This window comes from Schistocerca gregaria, chromosome 9 (genome assembly GCF_023897955.1).
Source record: "Schistocerca gregaria isolate iqSchGreg1 chromosome 9, iqSchGreg1.2, whole genome shotgun sequence".
NCBI lineage: Eukaryota > Metazoa > Arthropoda > Insecta > Orthoptera > Acrididae > Schistocerca > Schistocerca gregaria.
In genome coordinates this window covers 141859660-141881179 of record NC_064928.1, presented here as the reverse complement: position 1 = coordinate 141881179, position 21520 = coordinate 141859660, and the positions used below count along the sequence as shown (strand labels likewise).

Here is a 21520-nt window from a genome sequence, read left to right as displayed (position 1 = left end):
CATCAATCTTTTTTAATTAATCACATGTTTTGTGTCACAACAAAATGAAGGAAGTAAATGTGGTGATGTACACAAGTTTAACAAACTGTCAAACTGAGAAAGAGTGTGTAAGAGGGGCGATTTAAACCCATTTATCTTCTTTAGATTTTTTTATTGCATTTTCATACAACCATGATTATATGCTTTCAAATAATTTTAAATTGAAAGTCAAATACATTATATAATATAGCTTGTGTTATGGATCATTTTAATCAGCAGCATAGTTATTATAATGTAATAAAAATATAATTTAAGGAGTGAAGTAACTGAACAGTGGAGGTACTGAGTCGCTACACAGTTTTAATCTGCCATGAAGTTTCATATCGGCACACACTCCAGTCTCACTCTGGAAACATCCCCCAGGCTGTGGCTAAGCCATGTCTCCGCAGTATCCTTTCTTTCAGTTCTGCAAGGTTCGCAGGAGATCTTCTGTAAAGTTTGGAAGGTAGGAGACGAGGTACCGGCAGAAGTAAAGCTGTGAGGACGGGGCGTAAGTCATGCTTGGGTAGCTCAGCCGGTAGAGCACTTGCCTGTGAAAGGCAAAGGTCCCGAGTTCGAGTCTCGGTCTGGCACACAGTTTTAATCTGCCAGGAAGTTTCATATCAGCACATACTCCGCTGTAGAGTGAAAATTTCATTCTAAAAACTGAGAACGTACAGACATACACGGACACACATGTCTGTATGGCTACACTGTCCCAGCTGACTACACAGTGCTGAAAATGCAGCTCTGCTGCCCAACTGGTGTGAGGGGTCGCGCCAGGTGGAGCGGACGAAGGAAGGCCGGAGGCAGGGGGCATGTGGGAGGGTTGAAGGAGGCAGGCTAGAGGGATTGAGGAAGGTGCACGGGACAGGAATATGGCAGGAGCACCTGCAGTTCAGTGCATAATGACGTACAGGAGTGTGCTGGGAGGCAGAGATGCAACAGAGGAAGGGGAGGGCACAGGTGTGGGTGCAGCTGCACGGATGGAGGGGGTCCTGACCTCAGTCTAGGCTACCAGAGTGTAATTTCATTTTTGTGACAATGTAGTTGAGGATTTATTGCCATATGTTAACTTACAAATAAACAGGTAGAAAGTCCAGAGAAGGAAAAAGCCACACCTGCTCGTATTGCAGCTACCAAGAGTTCTGCGTTGTCCCTCGGAGAATGTGCTGGAGCTGCCCAGACCTGTGCTGCCAGTTTTGCAAAGTCATTTATTTTATTCTTCACTAGTGATGAGTGGTTCTGCACACACACATCTTTGTACACTGTTAAAAATTTTGTCACTGTCCGCACAGCCATTCTGGTTAAAGATGACGGGTATATGCATATCTGCTCCAAGAATGTCAATGCTAATGCAATCACATCTTCACTCAAGGATGGCTGAAACAGGAAAAACAGTATGTTGGAAATGCTACATGTTGAAATGTAACTACCCCAGCCTGGTTATAATGCAGTATATGACACATATAATTAGAGTAGCATCTGATACACACATTACGATTTATAGTTTGTCTTTTTCAGATTTAGTCATTGTTGTATGGTGTTGAGTAGATAAAAGACACTTATGGCTGCTGTTTAAAGGATTTTGCTCCATTCTATAGTTAGATTTTGTAATTTGTGAAATTAATAACACCTAATTAAATTATGCAAGTTTGGGCACTCTGTTGTTTACATAATATAAACTCTAAAACTGAACATAAATTGTGACTTTTATATAAAATCAAAATTCATTGTAAATTTCGTGGATTATTAAATCATTTTATGCATGTGGATGATTACTGAAGCCCAATATTAGCAGAATAATTAATGACATTTCAGAGAATGAGAACCAATATACCATATTTGAATTTTAAGCAGTCTTTTTGAAGACTGTAATAAAAAATATCAATTTTCAAGGAAATATGATGAATCAGGCAATGTGCAGAGTAAATATTAATGTAAAATTATTGAAAAAATAAAAAGTTAAATTTTAAATAAACTAAATAGCAACATTATGTTTTGAGCTGATTGTAATACTTTTATAAATATGAATGTGCCAGAGGCTGTGTGACGTTTTTGTGACATTGGACTGAAATGGTGATGACTGACTGGCATCCAGGACCATTACATGCTGCCACCAAAGTGTAGAATTTCAGTTTTATCTCTCGCATTGCTGCTTCCAACACTGGCATATGGTGATGCTATACAGCACTTGTCTTATGAAAACAATCACAATGCTGTGTTAATTGTTTCTAGGATTATGAATGCTGAATATACTTTAATGAGAAAACATACAGAATCACATATTTTCACAATAAAATATACTTTGCCAACAGAACAGCCATGTTTTTCAAGGGGCAGTCCAAGTAGTGGTGATGCTCATGTACTTCATGTCAAATGGAAGCAAGAACCGAGCGAAACTAAGAAAATATTTACCAGTTCTGCGTCTAATAAAATACAGGCAAATAATAATACAAAACATGAGAGTTAAGTAAATGGAAAGGCACTATGTGACAATAAAAAGCCATAGCTGCTCACCACAAACAAAGACTATTTGTACCATGGGTGCATTTGACAAGCATGTCAAAAAAAACTATATTTCAGTCTAAAATCTCTCAAAATTAAGAATAGTTTCTTCCTGAGAGAAAGAAAAGATTCAAATACAACAACAGAAGAGAGTAGATGAAAACACTAAAAACTACTGATTAGGAAAAAGTCAATGGGGAATCTGAAACAATAATGAGAAACAGCACCCCTTTCTGTCATTTTATCTTTTACTTCATTCAATAACCTGTGATTTATTCCCTGATTTTTATTGACCTATTGGTTCCCTCAGTATCAATGTTGAGACTATAAAAATAGAATCTAACTGTTATATCTCCCATTATTTCACCTTCTTGTGTCTCCCACGAAGTGACTATCCTGCTCCTATTTTAGCTGTACTCTCACTCATTGTCTTTTTTCGGTTTCTGTCTGTCTCCCCCCCCCCCCCCCCACCTTCCCCCCCCCCCCCCCCCCCCCCAGCAAATGAACAATTTTAAAGGTACAAGAGCTTGCGATTTGATTTGTTATTCTGAGTATATATGTACTTACAACAAGGCCACTCTGCACAACTCCATGACACAACATCAGCCTAAAATTGTCTATGTCATTTACGCTGTTTACGCTGATTGCACCATTATCAGAACCCTTGATAAGCTCATCTTTGGGTATGGTTCTGCCATCCCATGTTGGCAGCAGACATCTGAAAGAGAGATTTGAGTAACTAAACACCATTACTTCATTTACAATATTTTAAATGTGTATGACATATACCAATACACAACTAATTCAGAGACAGCTGTCATAATAATAATAATAATAAATACAAAGGCACAAATACAGACATTAGACCATTCTTGCATAGACCACCAAATAACCCACAAGTCGAAACAACAATAACAACTATCAACACAATCATACAGAACAAAATAAATGAAAATACAACTATGGAAGAGTTACAACTACTGGCTTATGTAGGAGCACTCACTACAATAAATATACACACTAGGCAGAGATCAGAATAAACCAACACACAGAAGAAACCCATAAAACAAGCATGGCAACACAGGCTACAGATCAGAATAGAAAAACAGAGAAAAGACATCGGACAGCTAACACAATTTATAAGAAGTGAAATATCAGACAAAAAACGAAAAAGGTTAGATAAAATCTCACAACAAGAAGTGATAGAGCAATTAGATGAAAAGAAGCAGAAATTACAAGCATTGGCCAAACGACGTAGAAGATACAAAAAAAGTGAAAACAGAAGGAAACAAAACCAAACATTCACCACAAACCAAAAGGAATTTTATCAGACAATAGATAACACACACATTAAAATAGACAACACACCAAACATAACAGACATGGAACACTTCTGGAGCAATGTATGGTCAAACCCTGTACAACATAACAGGCATGCACGGTGGATACAAGCAGAAACAGACACATACAAGATGATACCACAAATGCCTGAAGTGATAATTTTGCAACATGAAGCCAACCGAGCAATTAATTCTATGCACATTTTGAAAGCCACTGGAAAAGATAAAATAGCAAATTTCTGGCTAAAGAAGTTCACCTCAACACATTCACATCAAACTAACTTATTTAACATATTAAAAACAAAGATTCCAAGACTTACCAAGCGGGAAAGCGCCAGTAGACAGGCACATGAACAAAACACACAAACACACACACAGAATTACTAGCTTTCGCAACCGATGGTTGCTTCTTCAGGAAGGAGAGGGAAAGACGAAAGGATGTGGGTTTTAAAGGAGAGGGTAAGGAGTCATTCCAATCCCGGGAGCGGAAAGACTTCCCTTAGGGGCAAAAAGGACAGGTGTACACTCGCGCGCGCGCACACACACACACACACACACACACACACACACACACACACACACACACACACACACACATATCCATCCGCACATACACAGACACAAGCAGACATATTTAAAGGCAAAGAGTTTAACAGTTACATTGGAGACCCATATACATTCCCCGATACACTGACACATGGAATAACTTATCTGAAACCTAAAGATCAAGCAGACACCTCAAACCCAGCAAAATATCGCCCAATAACATGCCTACCAACAATGTACATAATACTAACTTCAGTCATTACACAGAAATTAATGGCACATACAACACAGAACAAAATTATAAATGAAGAACAAAAAGGCTGTTGCAAAGGAGCATGAGGATATAAAGAGCAACTGATAATAGATGCAGAGGTGACATATCAAGCTAAAACTAAACAAAGGTCACTACACTACACATACATTGATTACCAAAAAGCTTTTGATAGTGTACCCTACTCATGGTTACTACAAATATTGGAAATATACAAAGTAGATCCTAAATTGATACAGTTCCTAAACATAGTAATGAAAGGCTGGAAAATCACACTTAATATCCAAACAAATCACATCACAGCCAACACAGATTAAGCGTGGAGTATACCAAGGAGACTCATATGTCCTTTCTGGATCAGCCTTGCTCTGAATCCACTATCCAACATGCTAAATAATACGAATTATGGATATAATATTACTGGAACATACCCACACAAAATCACACATCTGCTATACATGGATGATCTAAAACTACTGGCAGCAACAAATCAACAACTCAACCAATTAATAAAGATATCAGAAGCATTCAGCAATTATATAAATATGGCTTTTGGAACAGACAAATGTAAGAAAAATAGCATAGTCAAGGGAAAACACACTAAACAAGAAGATTACTTATTAGATAACCACAGCGACCGCATAGAAGCCATGGAAAAACAGATGCCTATAAATATCTAGGATACAGACAAAATATAGGAATAGATAATACAAATATTAAAGAAGAACTAAAAGAAAAATATAGACAAAGACTATCAAAAATACTGAAAACAGAATTGACAGCAAGAAACAAGACAAAAGCTATAAATACCTATGCTCTACCAATATTGACCTACTTATCTGGAGTAGTGAAATGGAGTAACACAGACGTAGAAGCACTCAATACACTTACACGATCACAATGCCACAAATATAGAATACATCACATACATTCAGCAACAGAAAGATTCGCATTAAGCAGAAAGGAAGGGGGAAGGGGATTTATCAACATAAAAAACCTATATTATGGACATAAAATAGAAAGAAACTTCCACATGGGAAAAATATATTAAAAACAAAGATTCCAAGACTTAACAAGCGGGAAAGTGCCGGTAGACAGGCACAATAAAATAACACACAAACACACACACAAAATTTCTAGCTTCCACAACCAGCGGTTGCTTCTTCAGGAAAGAGGGAAGGAGAGGGAAAGACGAAAGGATGTGGGTTTTAAGGGAGAGGGTAAGGAGTCATTCCAATCCCGGGAGCGGAAAGACTTACCTTAGGGGGAAAAAGGTTGGGCAGAGATGTCAGTCGAGGTGGAAGTGCAGAGGCAAAGATGATGCTGAATGACAGGTGAGGTATGAGTGGCGGCAACTTGAAATTATCGGAGATGGAGGCCTGGAGGATAACAAGAAGAGAGGATATATTGAAGGGCAAGTTCCCATCTCCGGAGTTCAGATAGGTTGGTGTTGGTGGGAAGTATCCAGATAACCTGGACGGTGTAACACTGTGCAAAGATGTGCTGGTCGTGCACCAAGGCATGTTTAGCCACAGGGTGATGCGAAAGCTGTTTTCAGGTTGTTGGCGTAATGGTTCAGGAATTCAGGACTGGAGCAGATTAGTTTGCTACGAAGGCCTAGGCTGTAGGGAAGGGACCGTTTGATATGGAATGGGTGGCAGCTTTCATAATGCAGGTACTGTTGCTTGTTGGTGGGTTTGATGTGGACGGATGTGGGAATGACCAGCAACAAACTGTCCATTCGCATGACACAGGCAGACAGTGTTTGTTGGTAATGAGGATCACCCTGTGGCTAAACATGCCTTGGTGCATGGCCAGCACATCTTTGCACAGTGTTACACCGTCCAGGTTATCTGTACCTATCCTTTTTTCCCCCTAAGGTAAGTCTTTCCATTCCTGGGATTGGAAAGACTCCTTACCCTCTCCCTTAAAACCCACATCCTTTCGTCTTTCCCTCTCCTTCCCTCTTTCCTGAAGAAGCAACCGCTGGTTGCGAAAGCTAGAAATTTTGTGTGTGTGTTTGTGTGTTATTTTATTGTGCCTGTCTACCGGCGCTATGTTATGGACAGGTAGACAGTTTAAGAAAATTCTTTATAGAACAAGCAGAACAGAAACTAGCAAAATACACAAAGCAGTCACTCATATAAATACATCGGCTACACCACTGCAATTTCATAACCACTTCTACAACCCTTTAGATAACAGCAACAGATACTTAGAATGTAAACTGGAAAAAGAAAACACTACATGGCAAGCACCCGTATCATCTAACACAGCCACACATCGATCAAGACGCATCCAACACTTGGCTAAGAAAAGGCAATATATACAGTGAGATGGAAGGATTTATGACTGCAATACAGGATCAAACAATAAACACCAGATATTACAGCAAGCATATTATTAAAGTTCCCACTACCATAACAGATAAATGCAGACTTTGCAAACAGCAAATAGAAACAGTAGATCACATCACAAGTGGATGTACAATACTAGCAAATACAGAATACCCCAGAAGACATGACAATGTAGCAAAAATAATGCATCAGCAACTTACCATACAACATAAACTAATAAAACAACACATTCCCACATACAAGTATGCATCACAAAATGTACTGGAGAATGATGAATACAAATTTTACTGGAACAGAACCATTATAACAGATGAAACAACACCACATAACAAACCTGACATCATACTCACCAATAAAAAGAAGAAATTAACACAACTAATCGAAATATCCATACCCAATACAACAAATATACAGAAGAAAAAATTGAAAAATACATCCAACTGGCTGAGGAAGTCAAAGACATCAACGCAATACAGCTACTTCCAAACGTATATATATAACTACAGTTATCTCTAATTATTGATACATGTTCAATTACCCGAAAGTTCCTAAATGCAATGTAAAATATACCGTACAGTTAAAAGGAAGTCATGCTTGATCAAGGTCTGCATCACTTTCCATTTTTAGCCAGACATAATGTCTCAGAAAGGAAAGAAATAATAATAATGTTTATTTGTCCATGTTAACTTTACAGTCTTGGACATCATCATTTTTTGTACAATTATATCAATATCATGTCATTCCAAGAATGAATATATATTCAGTGTAAGCTTATTCACTGTTAGATATTCTGTGATCATTTCAAAGTTCTCTTTATTGCTTTGGAATGCTGCCCGCTATGTAGCGCCCCAGCTAATAAAAGATGTATCATCAGCATAATTCACTAGTTTGGAGTTTTGTGGCTGTGTTATATCATTAATATATACTATAAACAAGAATGGTCCAAGTATACATCCTATGGGAACTCCACAATTGAGTGTTCTGTATGCTGACTTTACTGTTTGGATCTTACTTTCATTCTTATAATTTAGTTTTGTGCAAATAGTTCCCCTCTTCTTTAGAGGATAAAATAATTTAGTATGGCATAAATGGTGAGAAAGAGAAAACATTTCAGTGTGTTTTATAATCTTGATCAAAAGTATGTAGTAAAGTTCCCAGTGCAGCAGGGTTCTTCTCCAACTTGTAATGAAAGAGTGCATTGTATCACATTCATTTTAATGAAGAATTAATGAAGAACAATTCACCATTTTAGTATACAGTATGATCCCTCTAGTCAGTACTCCATTACGTAACACTAGCTGGCAATTTAATCTAATCGACACATGAGTAGCTACAAAGTATTTTTAGACTTTGCTTGCAGTTGTACATTTATTCATTTATAAAATATGATTTGTTTCATTTACTTTTCACAAACATAAAATACATTTTTGATAATTTTCTTCCTACATACTTAATGAGTAGAATAGCATTTCCTGTATTAACTGACAGTTCACTCTGTCGCAATAACACTTGTCAATTTTCAAAGTCAAATTTAATTATTATGTTTACATGTGAAAGATCCTGTCATTCTGTTACATTCTTGAAGTTCTACTCAGATTTTATATAATAAAATCTAAAGTATATCACATAGACATTCATTTTCAATAATTATTGAAAGATTTTCAAAATAATTACTATCAGTAACTGGACATAACTAAAATTCTATTATTCTCAAAAATTGTTCATGAAAATGTTGGTGTTGTATCACTAAGTTCAAATTAAAGTCTTTTACAGTTAATGTCATGGGCATCAAAATGATCTCCATCTATAAATTTAAATCATAGTATAAACAGATTCTACTTATGAAGTGGCTGATGTTGGACAGAAATTGGGTTGGTTGGTTGGCTGGCTGGTTTGGGGAAGCAGACCAGACTGTGAGGTCATTTGACCCGTCGAATCAGGGAAAGATGGGGAGGGAAGTCAGCCATGCCCTTTCAAAAGAGCCGTCCCAACATTTGTCTGAGGCAATTTAGGGAAATCATTGAAAAACTAAATCAGGATGGCCGGATGAGGGTTTGAACCTTTGCCCCCCCGAATGTGAGTCCAGTGTGCTAACAACTGTGCCACCTCACTCAGTAGGATATTGAGAGAAGAGTCTGGTGCAGCATGCTAGCTGGTGGCACAGGAAGGTAAGCCAGATTCAGGTTGAATCCGTGTAGTGGATTAACAACGGTGAGCTGCTACACTGATCAACGTAAATGTGGGTTACAGGCAGTCTCCCATGCTTATTTAAGTAAATGCTGGGCTGGTCACCAAATTCCACCTCAGAAAAAACAGTACACAAACAGTTAAAATATGGTGGTACACAGAAAAAAGTCTACACAATTCACAGAGAGTTGGCGGACATGACTTCCCTTCCTCAGGTTACTTTGACAACTGTGGCATCAGGAAGGGCATCTCATCAAAGAGGTAAATAACAGAATATAACATTAGCCAAATCTTGAAAAGTGGACTCCATATTAGATGTGATAAAAGTTAAGAAAAATAAAGATCATTTGGAAAGGAATTAATAACTTTAGAGTGGCATTGCTGTTCCTTTGCCTTCAGTAATTCTTTGTGGTGACAGATCCAGGTTAGAGTCCTTAAAGTATGGTTTTTATTTAAAATGTAGTCTGTCAACTACATTGAAATAATGATAAAAACATTAAAAGATGTGTACATATATTGAATTGGAATCCTAGACTCCTGTTGCACAGAGGAATCATTCACTAGACTTCCGTGCCCAGAATGAAAATGGCAGCTGATAGAAACATGATGGCAGGTACTTAGAAATAAAATTCACTTATCACAATGTGTATTTGAAAATAACTGCCAACTGTTCCTTTTATTTCATCTCAAAGTGTGAGAGAATGTACTGCAAATGATGTCACAGCAGATATTTGTAACATTTGCATAATAACTTATCCCATCATTCTTTGCAAATCCTCTTTTTAACTACATTGATGGAACACAGGACCAAAAAATAATTAATGTAGTCTTCTCTCAGTTTCAGTAATCAGGTTATTTAAGGAGGGCAGGTGATTGGTCCACCACTTCCAATTGCCTTGGTGGGGCTGCGACCTTATCGCCCAGGCACTGACGATGTGCCAGATGCTCAGCATATGGGCTTGGCCTTACCTCCACACCCCTATACGTGCTTAACTGCCAGCACTGGTTAAGTGGGGATAAACGGGAAAGAAAAGAAAGAGGATGGGCTAGGGATAGGAGGCAGGTTTTTGATAGGTCATTGAGGGACACACTTTGTCTGTCTCCTCCCCTTCAGCCTGCCCGGCACGGGTGATGCTGCTGGTAGCTACACTACCACCGGCATAGCCCTCTGGATCCGCACGAACAGTGCTACATTAAGGCGGTGTCCCCTGAGTCAAATAATGAAATTTTTGGAATAAATCTGCCTAGGTAACATATTTAAATGATCAACATTGCAAGATCAAAAGTTAATGTAAACATGATAAGAGACTGTACCACTGTAACTGTCAGAATGATGAACGCAAGCATGCCTACATTCATGCATTGTGTTGTAGAGGTGCTGGATGTCAGTTTATGGAATGGAGTTCCATGCCTGTTCCTCTCAGCCATTGAGTACCGTGATAATTCAGGCTGTCCCTCAAGTGCTCAAATGTCGACAGACCTGGTGATTGAGCAGCCCAAGGCATCAAGTTGAAACTCTGTAGGCCTGTCGGGTTACAACAGTGGTATGTGGGCAAGTGTTAGCCTGCTGGAAAACACCTCTTGGAATGTTCTTCATGAATAGCAGAACAGCAAGTTGGATCAACAGACTGACATACAAATCTGCTGTCAAGATACGTGGGACAACTGCGAGAGTGCTCCTGCTGTCATAGAAAATCACATCACAGACCATGACTCCAGGTGTAGGTCCAGAGTGTCTAGCAAGCAGACAGGTTGGCTGTAGGCCCTCAATTGACCTCCTCCTAATCAATACACTGCCATCACTGGCACAGAAACAGAACCAGCTTTCATCAGAAAACATGACACACCTCCACACTGTCCTCCAAGAGCTCTCACTTGACATCAATTATGTCACAAGTGACAGTGATTTGGAGTCATTGGGATGCAGGTTACACGGCATTTGGCTCGCACCTGCCCTTGAAGTAACACACATTGTTGTATCACTGTGGTGCCAACTGCTGCTCAGATTTCTGCTGCAGATGCAGTACGTTACACTAGAGCCATACATTGAGCACTATAGTCTTCCCTCTCAGTAGTACCAAGTGGCCATCTGGAGCACGATATCCTTGTGACTGTACAGTCCCATGATCACTGCTACGAGCAATTATGTACAGTGGCTACATTCCTACTAAGTCTTTCTGCAGTATTTCAGAAGGAACATCCAGCTTCTCATATCCCTGTAGCATGAACTCGTTCAATCTCAGTGAGTTGTCGATAAAGGCATAATGTCACGTTAAAGGCATTCTTCACTAACGCCAATTCACTATGTCCAGTCTCAAAGGTAACTAATGCTCACAACAGTTACAGGAGGTATTTACAGAAAACCTGATTTGCATCAATTGCATTCTTATGTGACTGGTGCGAAATTTGAATAGACGTCATCTTTAAGATGTAGAAACAAGCCTACCAACTTTCACTATGTTGCACAACTCCTTTTTGGTGTTTCAATTTTTTCGTGTCTGTGTACAACGTCCCACAGATCCTTAAAACAAGAAACCCTGCCAACTAGTCAGAAGAAATCACAGGTCACAACCATTTACAAGAAGGGTAGCAGAAATGATTCACAAAACTAGTGTCCAATATCCTAGAAATCCAGTTGTTATAACATCTTAGAACATATCCTAAGCTCAAATTTAATTAGGTATCTTGAAAAGAATGATCTCCTCCATGCCAACCTGCATGGATTCTGAAAACACCAACTGGGTGAAACCTAACTTGATTTTTGGGTAAGTTGCAAGTTATCTCAGATGGACAGTCCTCCACAGATGTAGAAGTAACTTTGGTTGTGCCCTCGGAAAGTGTATTGGGACCCTTGCTGTTCATGATGCATTTTAATGACCTTGCAGGCAACATTAATTGTAACACCAGATTTTTTGCTGATGATATAGTTATTTATAATAAAGTACTGACTAAGAAGAAGCTGTACAAATATTCAGCCAGGTCTTGATTCACTGGTGCAAAGATTGGCAATTTCCTTTTAATGTTCCAAAATGTAAAATTGTGCACTTCACAAAATGAAAAAGTAGTATGCTGAGAGTATAATATAAATGACTCACAGTTAATCAACCCATGCAAATAACTTGGGGGTAACAAATCGCAGGGATATGAGATGGGATGATGACATAGAAAGTGGTAGATTGCAGTTCACAAGAGAATACCAGGGAAATACATTAATCATTAACTACTCCTTCTATAACTATATTTGATTTGTCACTTATTGCAAACTTTATACCACCTGCAAACAAAGCAATCTTGGCATCTAGTAACATTACTGATAAAAGCTCACTAATATGTACTAGAAAAAGTAAATACTGTAAGATAAATCACACGTGACACCACATGCTATTAGTTCCCAATTGGATGCTGACCAATAGCTTACTACAGGACTCAATCCTATCAACAGCCTTCGTCTCCTGTCTCCAGTTCACCATAATATTCTTATTAACTTAAAAGGATATTGTGAATCACATAGTCAAATGCCTTTGACAGATCATGGAATATACAGTAGCCTGCAATTCATTGTCTAACAAATTAAATACATTCTCATGGTATGGTTAAGTAGCCTGCTTAGTTTTTATGCTGGTTCCAAAAATGAAATATGGAACATCAAATGGATTTGCAGTTACTAGCAACCACAATATTAACTTCTGTAAGAGGATTTCAAATGTAAAAAGGTCTCTCATGTGATGAGGCTGATACATTAATGTTTATAAACATAGACGAGAACTGGCAACATTAATGAATGATTGCAGCATGTATAAAATAAAGTCATACAACCACAGCCCCATAAGGCATAAAATATATATAACAAGATGTAAGATGAATGTACGTTTGATCTATAATGTAGTTGATCCTTAGTACATTGTTACTATGACCCATGCAGCCATATCAATAAATTAACATAAACATGATGTAAATAAAATAGAAAGAAACTTCCACATGGGAAAAATATATTAAAAACAAAGATTCCAAGACATACCAAGCGGGAAAGCGCCGGTAGATAGGCACAATGTATAAAACACACAAACACACACACAGAATTTCGAGCTTTCACAACTGGCGGCTGCTTCGTGAGGAAAGAGGGAAGGAAAAGGAAAGATGAAAGGATGTGGGTTTTATAATTAACATAAACAACAAGACTCACAATTTCCATTAGATGTTTGGTATTTTTTTATCAACTATCTTCCATTTATTTCAGCATTTAACCTATCACCACTCTTCAAAGCAAAGTTTGTGTCTGCTATTAGTTGCTATCAGTTGCATAATCATTAAAATGCCAAACTCAGACAATCTGTCTCAGTGCGATTTTGTCTGTCTGTAATAAGAAGTTTATTTAATATAAGAAATAACTGTCTCAAATTACTGCAAATAAAGAGGAAGTAAATTATGCCTGCTAAATTAGTGTATCTGTGTGTGTGTTTTTGAATGTTACCATAGTATTTTTGAAATATTAGGTTTCTTACTTCTTGGGACCTGCTAAGAGTTTTTTTACTATTAATTTAATTTTTTCTATTGTAATAACACATTTTTAGAGCTTTTTTGATAGTTTATACATGTATACTTCAGTCCTAATATTACAAGAAGCTCAATTTGTAAATTGTTAGACTAGGGAATAAACAGTGTCACTTGACATGAAGAAATATATAGTTATAAAAATCTACAGTGGCAATTTCACATCCACACCACTACTTTAAACCAAAATTACCTTTCCAGTATTCTTGAAGCACAGTCTTCAAATTGCTGGAGTTCCTGCAGTTTATGAAGTGTGGAACACAAAGCAGTTGATATTTGCAGGCGTACTTCTGTTGCGTCAACTTTGGGGTTTGCGGCCAACCGTGCCAGCAGATGATGTGAAACTTCTACCAGTTCTGGAGGGGGACACCCATCTGAACACCTAACAGCCAATATTTTCTGAAAAGAAAAGAACATTCGTTCATAAATGTAGCATCTCTTGCACTCACAACAGCCATATTATATCAGAAAGAAGCATTCTGATAACTTGCATTGTGTGAAATTGCATCAACTTCCTTCTTCTTCTTTCCACTCCCTTGGTAATGAAACAAGGAATTTTTGTCATATTTGCTTTAGTGTACAAGTGCCTTCAAGTCAGATCTACATTGCTAACACTAGTCGAAATTTGTACTAAGACCACACATGTGCTATTTACCTTAAGTTTTGCCTGCATTTGTACATTTATTCATTTAAAAAAAATGGATCACATCACTTACTATAAAAATAAACAATATATCTCCTCTGCTCAGGGTTCAGAACAGAATTACTGCAAAAAAGTTACATGTAGTGAGAGCTCAGCAATTTCCCTCTCAATTCATTGAATATTTCATAAAATAATAATTTTTCTTCATACAATTTGCCTTCACCACCAACCACCTCATTAGTGTAATTTTCTCTTTATGATTAGATTAGATTAGATTTACTTTCATTCCAATTGATCTGTAGTGAGGAGGTCCTCCAGGATGTGGAACATGTCAGAAAAACAACAATACATGACAAATATCTACAACTTTTTTAATGAACACTATATGAAAGTCATTTTACAAATACTAATGCACTGAATTTAAAGTAAAAAAGTTTTTTATTTATTTATAAGGTAATAAACATATAACACAACTACTATAATACTTATTTACAATGAACACATTACTGCACTGAAATGGTGCAGAAGTTAGATTGTACTTACACACACACACACACACACACACACACACACACTTACAATGAACACATTAGTGCACTGAAATTGTGCAGAAGTTATATTGTACTTATATATATCAGTTGGTTTTACTGAGAAATTCGTCAATGGAGTAGAAGGAGTTGGCCACCAATAAATCCTTTAGGCTTCTCTTAAACTGAATTTCATTGGTTGTTAAGCTTTTTATGGCTGCTGGCAAGTTATTGAAAATGTGTGTTCCTGAATAATGCACACCTTTTTGTACAAGACTAAGTGACTTTAAATCCTTGTGAAGATTATTCTTATTTCTAGTATCAATTCCATGAATAGAGCTGTTGGTTTGAAAAAGTGATATATTTTTAATGAGAAATTTCATTAAGGAATAAATATATTGGGAAGCAGTAGTTAGTATCCCTAGTTCCCTAAACAGGCTTCTGCAGGATATTCTTGAGTTCACACAACATATAACTCTTACTGCACGTTTTTGTGCCCGGAAAACTTTAGCTTGGCTTGATGAATTACCCCAAAAAATAATCCCATATGACATTATGGAATGAAAGTAAGCATAGTATGCCAGCTTTTTCATTTTTATATCCCCTATGTCTGACAAAATTCACATTGCAAACAGAGATTTGTTAAGATGCTTCAGCAGTTCTGTGGTGTGCTCCTCCCAGTTGAATTTATTATCAAGCTGTAATCCCAAGAATTTAACACTGTCCACTTCTTCTATCTTCTTGTCATCGTATGTTAGACATATACTCGTGGGACACCCCTTACAAGTTCTGAACTGCATGTAGTATGTTTTTTCAAAGTTTAGTGACAAAGAATTGGCTAGGAACCAGTGATTAACGTCCACAAATATTTTATTAGCTGATCTTTCTCTGACTACACTTGATTTGCTATTTATTGCAATGTTCGTATCATCGAACTTGGCATCTGTTAATGTTACTGATGAAAGGTCATTGGTATACACAAGAAAAAGTAAGGGCCCTAAAATGGAACATTGTTGGACCCCACATGTAATTAGTTCTCAGTTGGATGATGCCTGATAGCTTGATACATGTCTCTTTCCTAATAACACTCTTTGTTTCCTGCCAGAGATAATGATTTGAACCATCTTGCAGCATTTCCTGTTACACTATAATACTCTAACTTACTTAAAAGTATATTGTGATTTACACAGTCAAATGCCTTTGACAGATCACAAAATATACCAGTTGCCTTGTAGATAGCCTTCTCAATATCAGAACCTTTTAGAAATCCAAACGGTGACTTTGACAGTATGTTATTTGAGATAGGATGGATATAAAGCCGACTGTACATTACTTTTTTGAAAATTTTTGAGAATGCTGGCGACAATGAAATTGGATGGAAATTTGATGCTATTTTTTTATCTCCCTTCTTAAACAGTGGCTTGCTTAACTTCAGCATATTTCAGCCATTCAGGAAATATTTCACTGATAAACGACTGGTTACACAGATAGCTTAATATATTACTTAGCTCAGAATCACATTCTTTAATTAACTTTGTTAATATTTCATCATACCCACTAGATGTTTTTGATTTTAAAGATTTTATGATGGACATTATTTCTGTTGGTGTAGTGAGGCTCAAATTCATATTATGGAAGTTGCTTGAAATTTCTGGTCTGACGTATTCCATAGCAGCATCTACCGAACCTGACAACCCCATCTGTTCGGTAACAGTTATAAAATGTTTATTAAAAAGTTCTGCAACACTATACACATCTGTCACCAATGTATCATTTACTCCTAATGCTATTTGTTCCTCTTCATGTCTGGTTCTACTGGTCTCCTCCTTCACCATATCCTATATTGTCTTTATTTTGTTATCTGATATGACTATCTTTTCCTTGCAATATATTTGCTTTGACATTTGTATTTCAGTCTTTAATATTTTGCAGTATTTCTTGTAATGTGCTATAGTATATGTATATGCATTTAAAGCAAAGACTAGCATTTCCTGTGTTACTGAACAGTACTAGTATAATTATGTCCTAATAAATATGCACCTAGCTACTGACAGTGCTATTATTCTTAAATGTCGGCATTGGTGCATCAGAGTCAAATTAAACTTTTTTGCAATTCATGGCATGTACATTAAAATTACCTGTATGTAAAAGTTTAAGTCCCAACAAAAAATTACACTAATGAGGTGGTTGATGGTGAAGACAAATTTTATGGAGAAATATTATTATTTTATAAAATATTCTTGAGAGGGACTATCCAAGCTCTCACCATATGTGATTTTTTTGTGGCAATTTTGTTCTGAACCCTGAGCAGAGGAGATGTATTTTTGTGTAAAACTAAAAGTTATTCAGAAGTAGCAGTGTCAAGAAGAATAAAAGATAAGATATAGATGAGGACTGGCATTGAAACATGTCATTTATGAAAGTATCTGTGAACTCTATAACCTCTTGTAGTGAGGAATCAGCAACTCGATAATTGTGCCACTAAGAACAATGACATCATATTGGAAGATGACAAATTCACTTAAGCAGAAAACTATTCACTCATTTAATTGAGAATACTTATCTATTGTAGCTACCCTTCACATGTTCAATTATTATTATTATTTTCCCCCACTGTCACAGCTGATACTTGTGACAACTGTAGAACATATTAGGACAAGAATTAAATGAGTTTAAGAAAGTAGGTGAGGTTAGATACTCTGAAGCAAATCTGTCAATCCACTGTGCTTCTTGATGTATGAGGAATGGTGAGACGAAAGTTTGATGAGGGAGACAAGAAAAGAAGTATAAGCACATGCCTGCCAGTCACTTAATACTTGTGAAGAGTAGAAATGAAAGTGATCTAAGTGAAATTGTTTCACAAAATGGGTTTTCAGTGCTATTGTGTTCTCAGTACTCTGTTACAAATGCCAAACCATGGAGAAAGTATTTCAAATATGTTTTATCAGATGGCACATGGTCTTTCCACCAAGCTGTGCTTCCCAAAATTTAAAATATGAGAGAAGTGGCTTTTGTTCACTATACCACTATTTAAAAATCTAATGCTTCATATCTGTATTTGTACTATCACAAATAAAATGTTATGCCTCAGTATCAATGGCACTTGGAACAAAAACTTTCTTCCAGCTATTTTTTAGACTGTGGCTGTGTACAAAATACAAGCTGTACTTCCAGAATAAGATTTTCACTCTGCAGCGGAATGTGCGCTGATATGAAACTTCCTGGCAGATAAAAACTGTAAGCCGGACCGAGACTCGAACTCAGGACCTCTGTCTTTCACAGACAAGTGCTCTACCATCTCAGCTACCCAAGCACGACCTGTCCTCACAGCTTCACTTCTGCCATATCTCGTCTCCTACCTTCCAAACTTCACAGAAGCTCTCCTGCGAACCTTGCAGAACAAGCACTCCTGGCAGAAAGGATATTGTGGAGACATGGCTCAGCCACAGCCTGGGGGATGTCCTGAGTTCAAGTCTCAGTCCAGCACACAGTTTTAGTACTCCTGGCAGAAAGGACAGCCTGGGGGATGTCCTGAGTTCGAGTCTCGGTCCAGCACACAGTTTTAATCTACCAGGAAGTTTCACAAGCTGTACTTGCAAAGAAGAAAATAGCAACCAGCCACAGTTAATAATGCTATTGATTCACACAAATAAGGCATTACTGGGTTTGAATTGACAGCTTCATCTTCAGACAGCTGTTCATATTCGTATTACATTTATTGGTGTTTATGATAGTTGCTGGTAAAAACAGATTTCAGATAATGTAAACAATAACAAATGTAGTACAAATGTGAGCATCTGTCTGATGATACACATGTCAGCTCTAACCCTATTTCTGTAAATAAACAGCACTATTAACAGTGGCTGACAGCTGTTTTATTATTTGCTAGATTCAACTACTAAAAACTTTCTTATTGACACTTAGAACCAGTCAGTTTCCTGGCTTGACATTTGGAACGTTCTTACTAACATGTTCATTTTCTAATTTGTCTCATTGTTTTTGTGGTGATGTAGTGGGCAGAATAATTCTATGGTATCAGAATACCAACTTAATCTTTATAGACACAAGTAAGTTATATTCAAACAGAGATACAGTGTTTTTTTTTGTTTTTTTGTTTTTTCATTCTCTCAACAAATGTCAGATTTAGCACTTGGAAAATTTTCCATTTCCGCTCTACACATGTCTGCTGCTCCAGATACATTGTAGTGTTTATTTTGTGTGTTCATCTGCTGCTTTGTGCATAGTTCCTCATCTCTCTTGCTATCTATACCTTTATTGGTACTCCGGAAACTACTTTTAAGTGTAGAGGGTACTCATCATGGTACAATACATAATGGATCCTTCCCTTTCCAACTGCATATGGAACACAGAAGAATGACTGCTTAAAGGCCTCTCTTTGTTTGCTGTATTTAGTATAATTTTGTCTTCACAGTCCCTACAGGAGCAATACACATGAGATGAAAAATATCTCTAGATTTTTTATTCAGTATCAGTTATTCAAACTTTATAAGCGGGCTTTTATAGGATAAGCAGCATATATCTTCAACAGTTTGCCAATCCTGGTTTTTCAGCATTTTCATGGTGCTCCCTTGTGACAATCTGTCACCCTTCTTTGTGTACATTTAATTCTTCTGTTAATCCTATTTGGTATTGGTTCCACACACTTGTATGATACTCTAAGATGGGACACACAGGTAACTTTGTAAGAAGTCTCTTTTGAACCCTGACTACATTTTCCCAGTATCCTGACAATGAACCAAAGTCTGCCACTTGTCTTATCTATGACTTAGCTTATGTGATCACCCCATTTCACATGTCTACAAATTGTTACATCCACATATTTGTATAACCTGACCGATTCCGATTGTGACTCACTGATGACACAGTCATACGATACTAATTTTCTGTGCTTTATGAAATGCATGTTTACATTTTTGAACATTTGAAACAAGTTGCCAATATTTGCACTATTTTGAAATCTGAGTAAGATCTAACTGGGTATTTGTGCAGATTTTCTCAGATAGTAATTCATTACCGATATCTGCACCATCTGCAGAAAGACTGAAGTTATTATTAATATTGTCTGTAGGTTCATAGTCAACTTCAGACAAATTTAAGTCATGATTGAAACAATAAGAAAAGAGTTTCAACAATTTTCTTGGATCTTATAGTGACAGTAGTGACAAGATAAGGGAAAATGAGATGGAGATATGAACTGAAGTTTGTATTGGGGACGACACTCATCTTGGCTAGTTCAAGCAGCAATGTTGACCATTGTGGTGGTGTAATGATTATCACTTCTGCCTAGCAAGCGAGAAGAGCTGGGTATGAGTCCTGGCCACAGCACAAATTTTAATTAATTTCTTCTGCTTCATCCATTATCATAAGTTATTAAATTGTGTAAATGTGCATTGCCAGGATTGAGTACATTTATCTTTCTAAGGTAGTGGCAGCAATTTGTCAACTGCACCAGCATGTTTCAACAGATATAAGTCATTATTCCACCTGCGGTTCCGGGGACGACGTGTCTGCTCAATGTCAGAGTTCACCATTTTCTTATATTTGAGTCTTGGTCTTCCTGCCAGTCGTTCGTCTCTGCGTTTCAAATCATACAGTACTCTCGGTAGCCTACAAGTATCCATGGGTTGCATACATCTACAGCATCTCAGTCACTGCAAGGTTACTTTTTCTTGCTATCTTACAACTTGGGCCTGTTTTTGATCATGCTCTGAACAAACCTCATCTCAGCTGCCTGGATTCTTATGATGTCTTCACTGCCAGTGGTTCATTTTTCACATGCATATGTCAAAATGGGCATGTTACAGGCTTCATAGAGGACTCTGTTACATTTTACCAGTATTTTCAACAGATGCAAGTCTGGAAGCAAAACTTGCACTCATTCCAAACCCAGTAATACGTATGTAGCATTCCTCTAAGACTAATGTTGTTTTTTACAGTACAATATTAAACTTCCTGTAAGGTTGCTTGGTAGATGCATGGCAAATGTCACACCTACAAATACAGTGATCTGAAGTTCTGGTATCAGTTAATACTACTTTTTTGTCATATAATACCATTAAAGAGCTCTTTCCTTCTTTTACACTTACCACCACTTTGCACCACATATATTCTCTTGTATGCGATGTTATAAGAAAACTCAGTATGAAAGCAATGCCAAAGTCAACATGAAAAATATGACACATGAAAGAGATACACTACGATTTAAAAAAGTCTATTGTTCATCTAAGTTGGAAGCAAGTCTGGAAGCAAAACTTAAACTCATTTCAAACCCAGTAATATGTAAGTTAAGTGATTTATGAAACAAGAATTCCATTTTCAAAACCAAAGGGAGACAGTTTCTGTCAGATATCTCTTTCTTTCTATTCTGTTGATGGTTTGCAAAGGTGCATTTCTAAATAAATTATTGACCTAAAGAGTTTCAATTGTGAATGTAAGTATTTCTATTTCAGATTATTATCTCTCTCTCTCTCTCTCTCTCTCTCTCTCTCTCTCTCTCTCTCTCTCTCTCTCACACACACACACACACACACACACACACACACACACACACA

At 37.2% G+C, this 21520-nt stretch overlaps 1 protein-coding gene across 2 annotated transcripts in view; it reads right to left on the bottom strand.

Moving 5' to 3' along the window:
* The window catches only part of LOC126291710 (uncharacterized), a 327921-nt gene that overhangs the window by 223768 nt on the left and 82633 nt on the right, over nucleotides 1-21520 (bottom strand). For both annotated transcript variants that reach the window (XM_049985366.1, XM_049985367.1), the window contains exons 4-6: nucleotides 13972-14177; nucleotides 3094-3244; nucleotides 1140-1401 (exon numbers count right to left, since the gene is read on the bottom strand). In XM_049985366.1, coding sequence (XP_049841323.1) covers nucleotides 1140-1401; nucleotides 3094-3244; nucleotides 13972-14177 — 619 coding nt within the window. The remainder of the gene's footprint in view (nucleotides 1-1139; nucleotides 1402-3093; nucleotides 3245-13971; nucleotides 14178-21520) is intronic.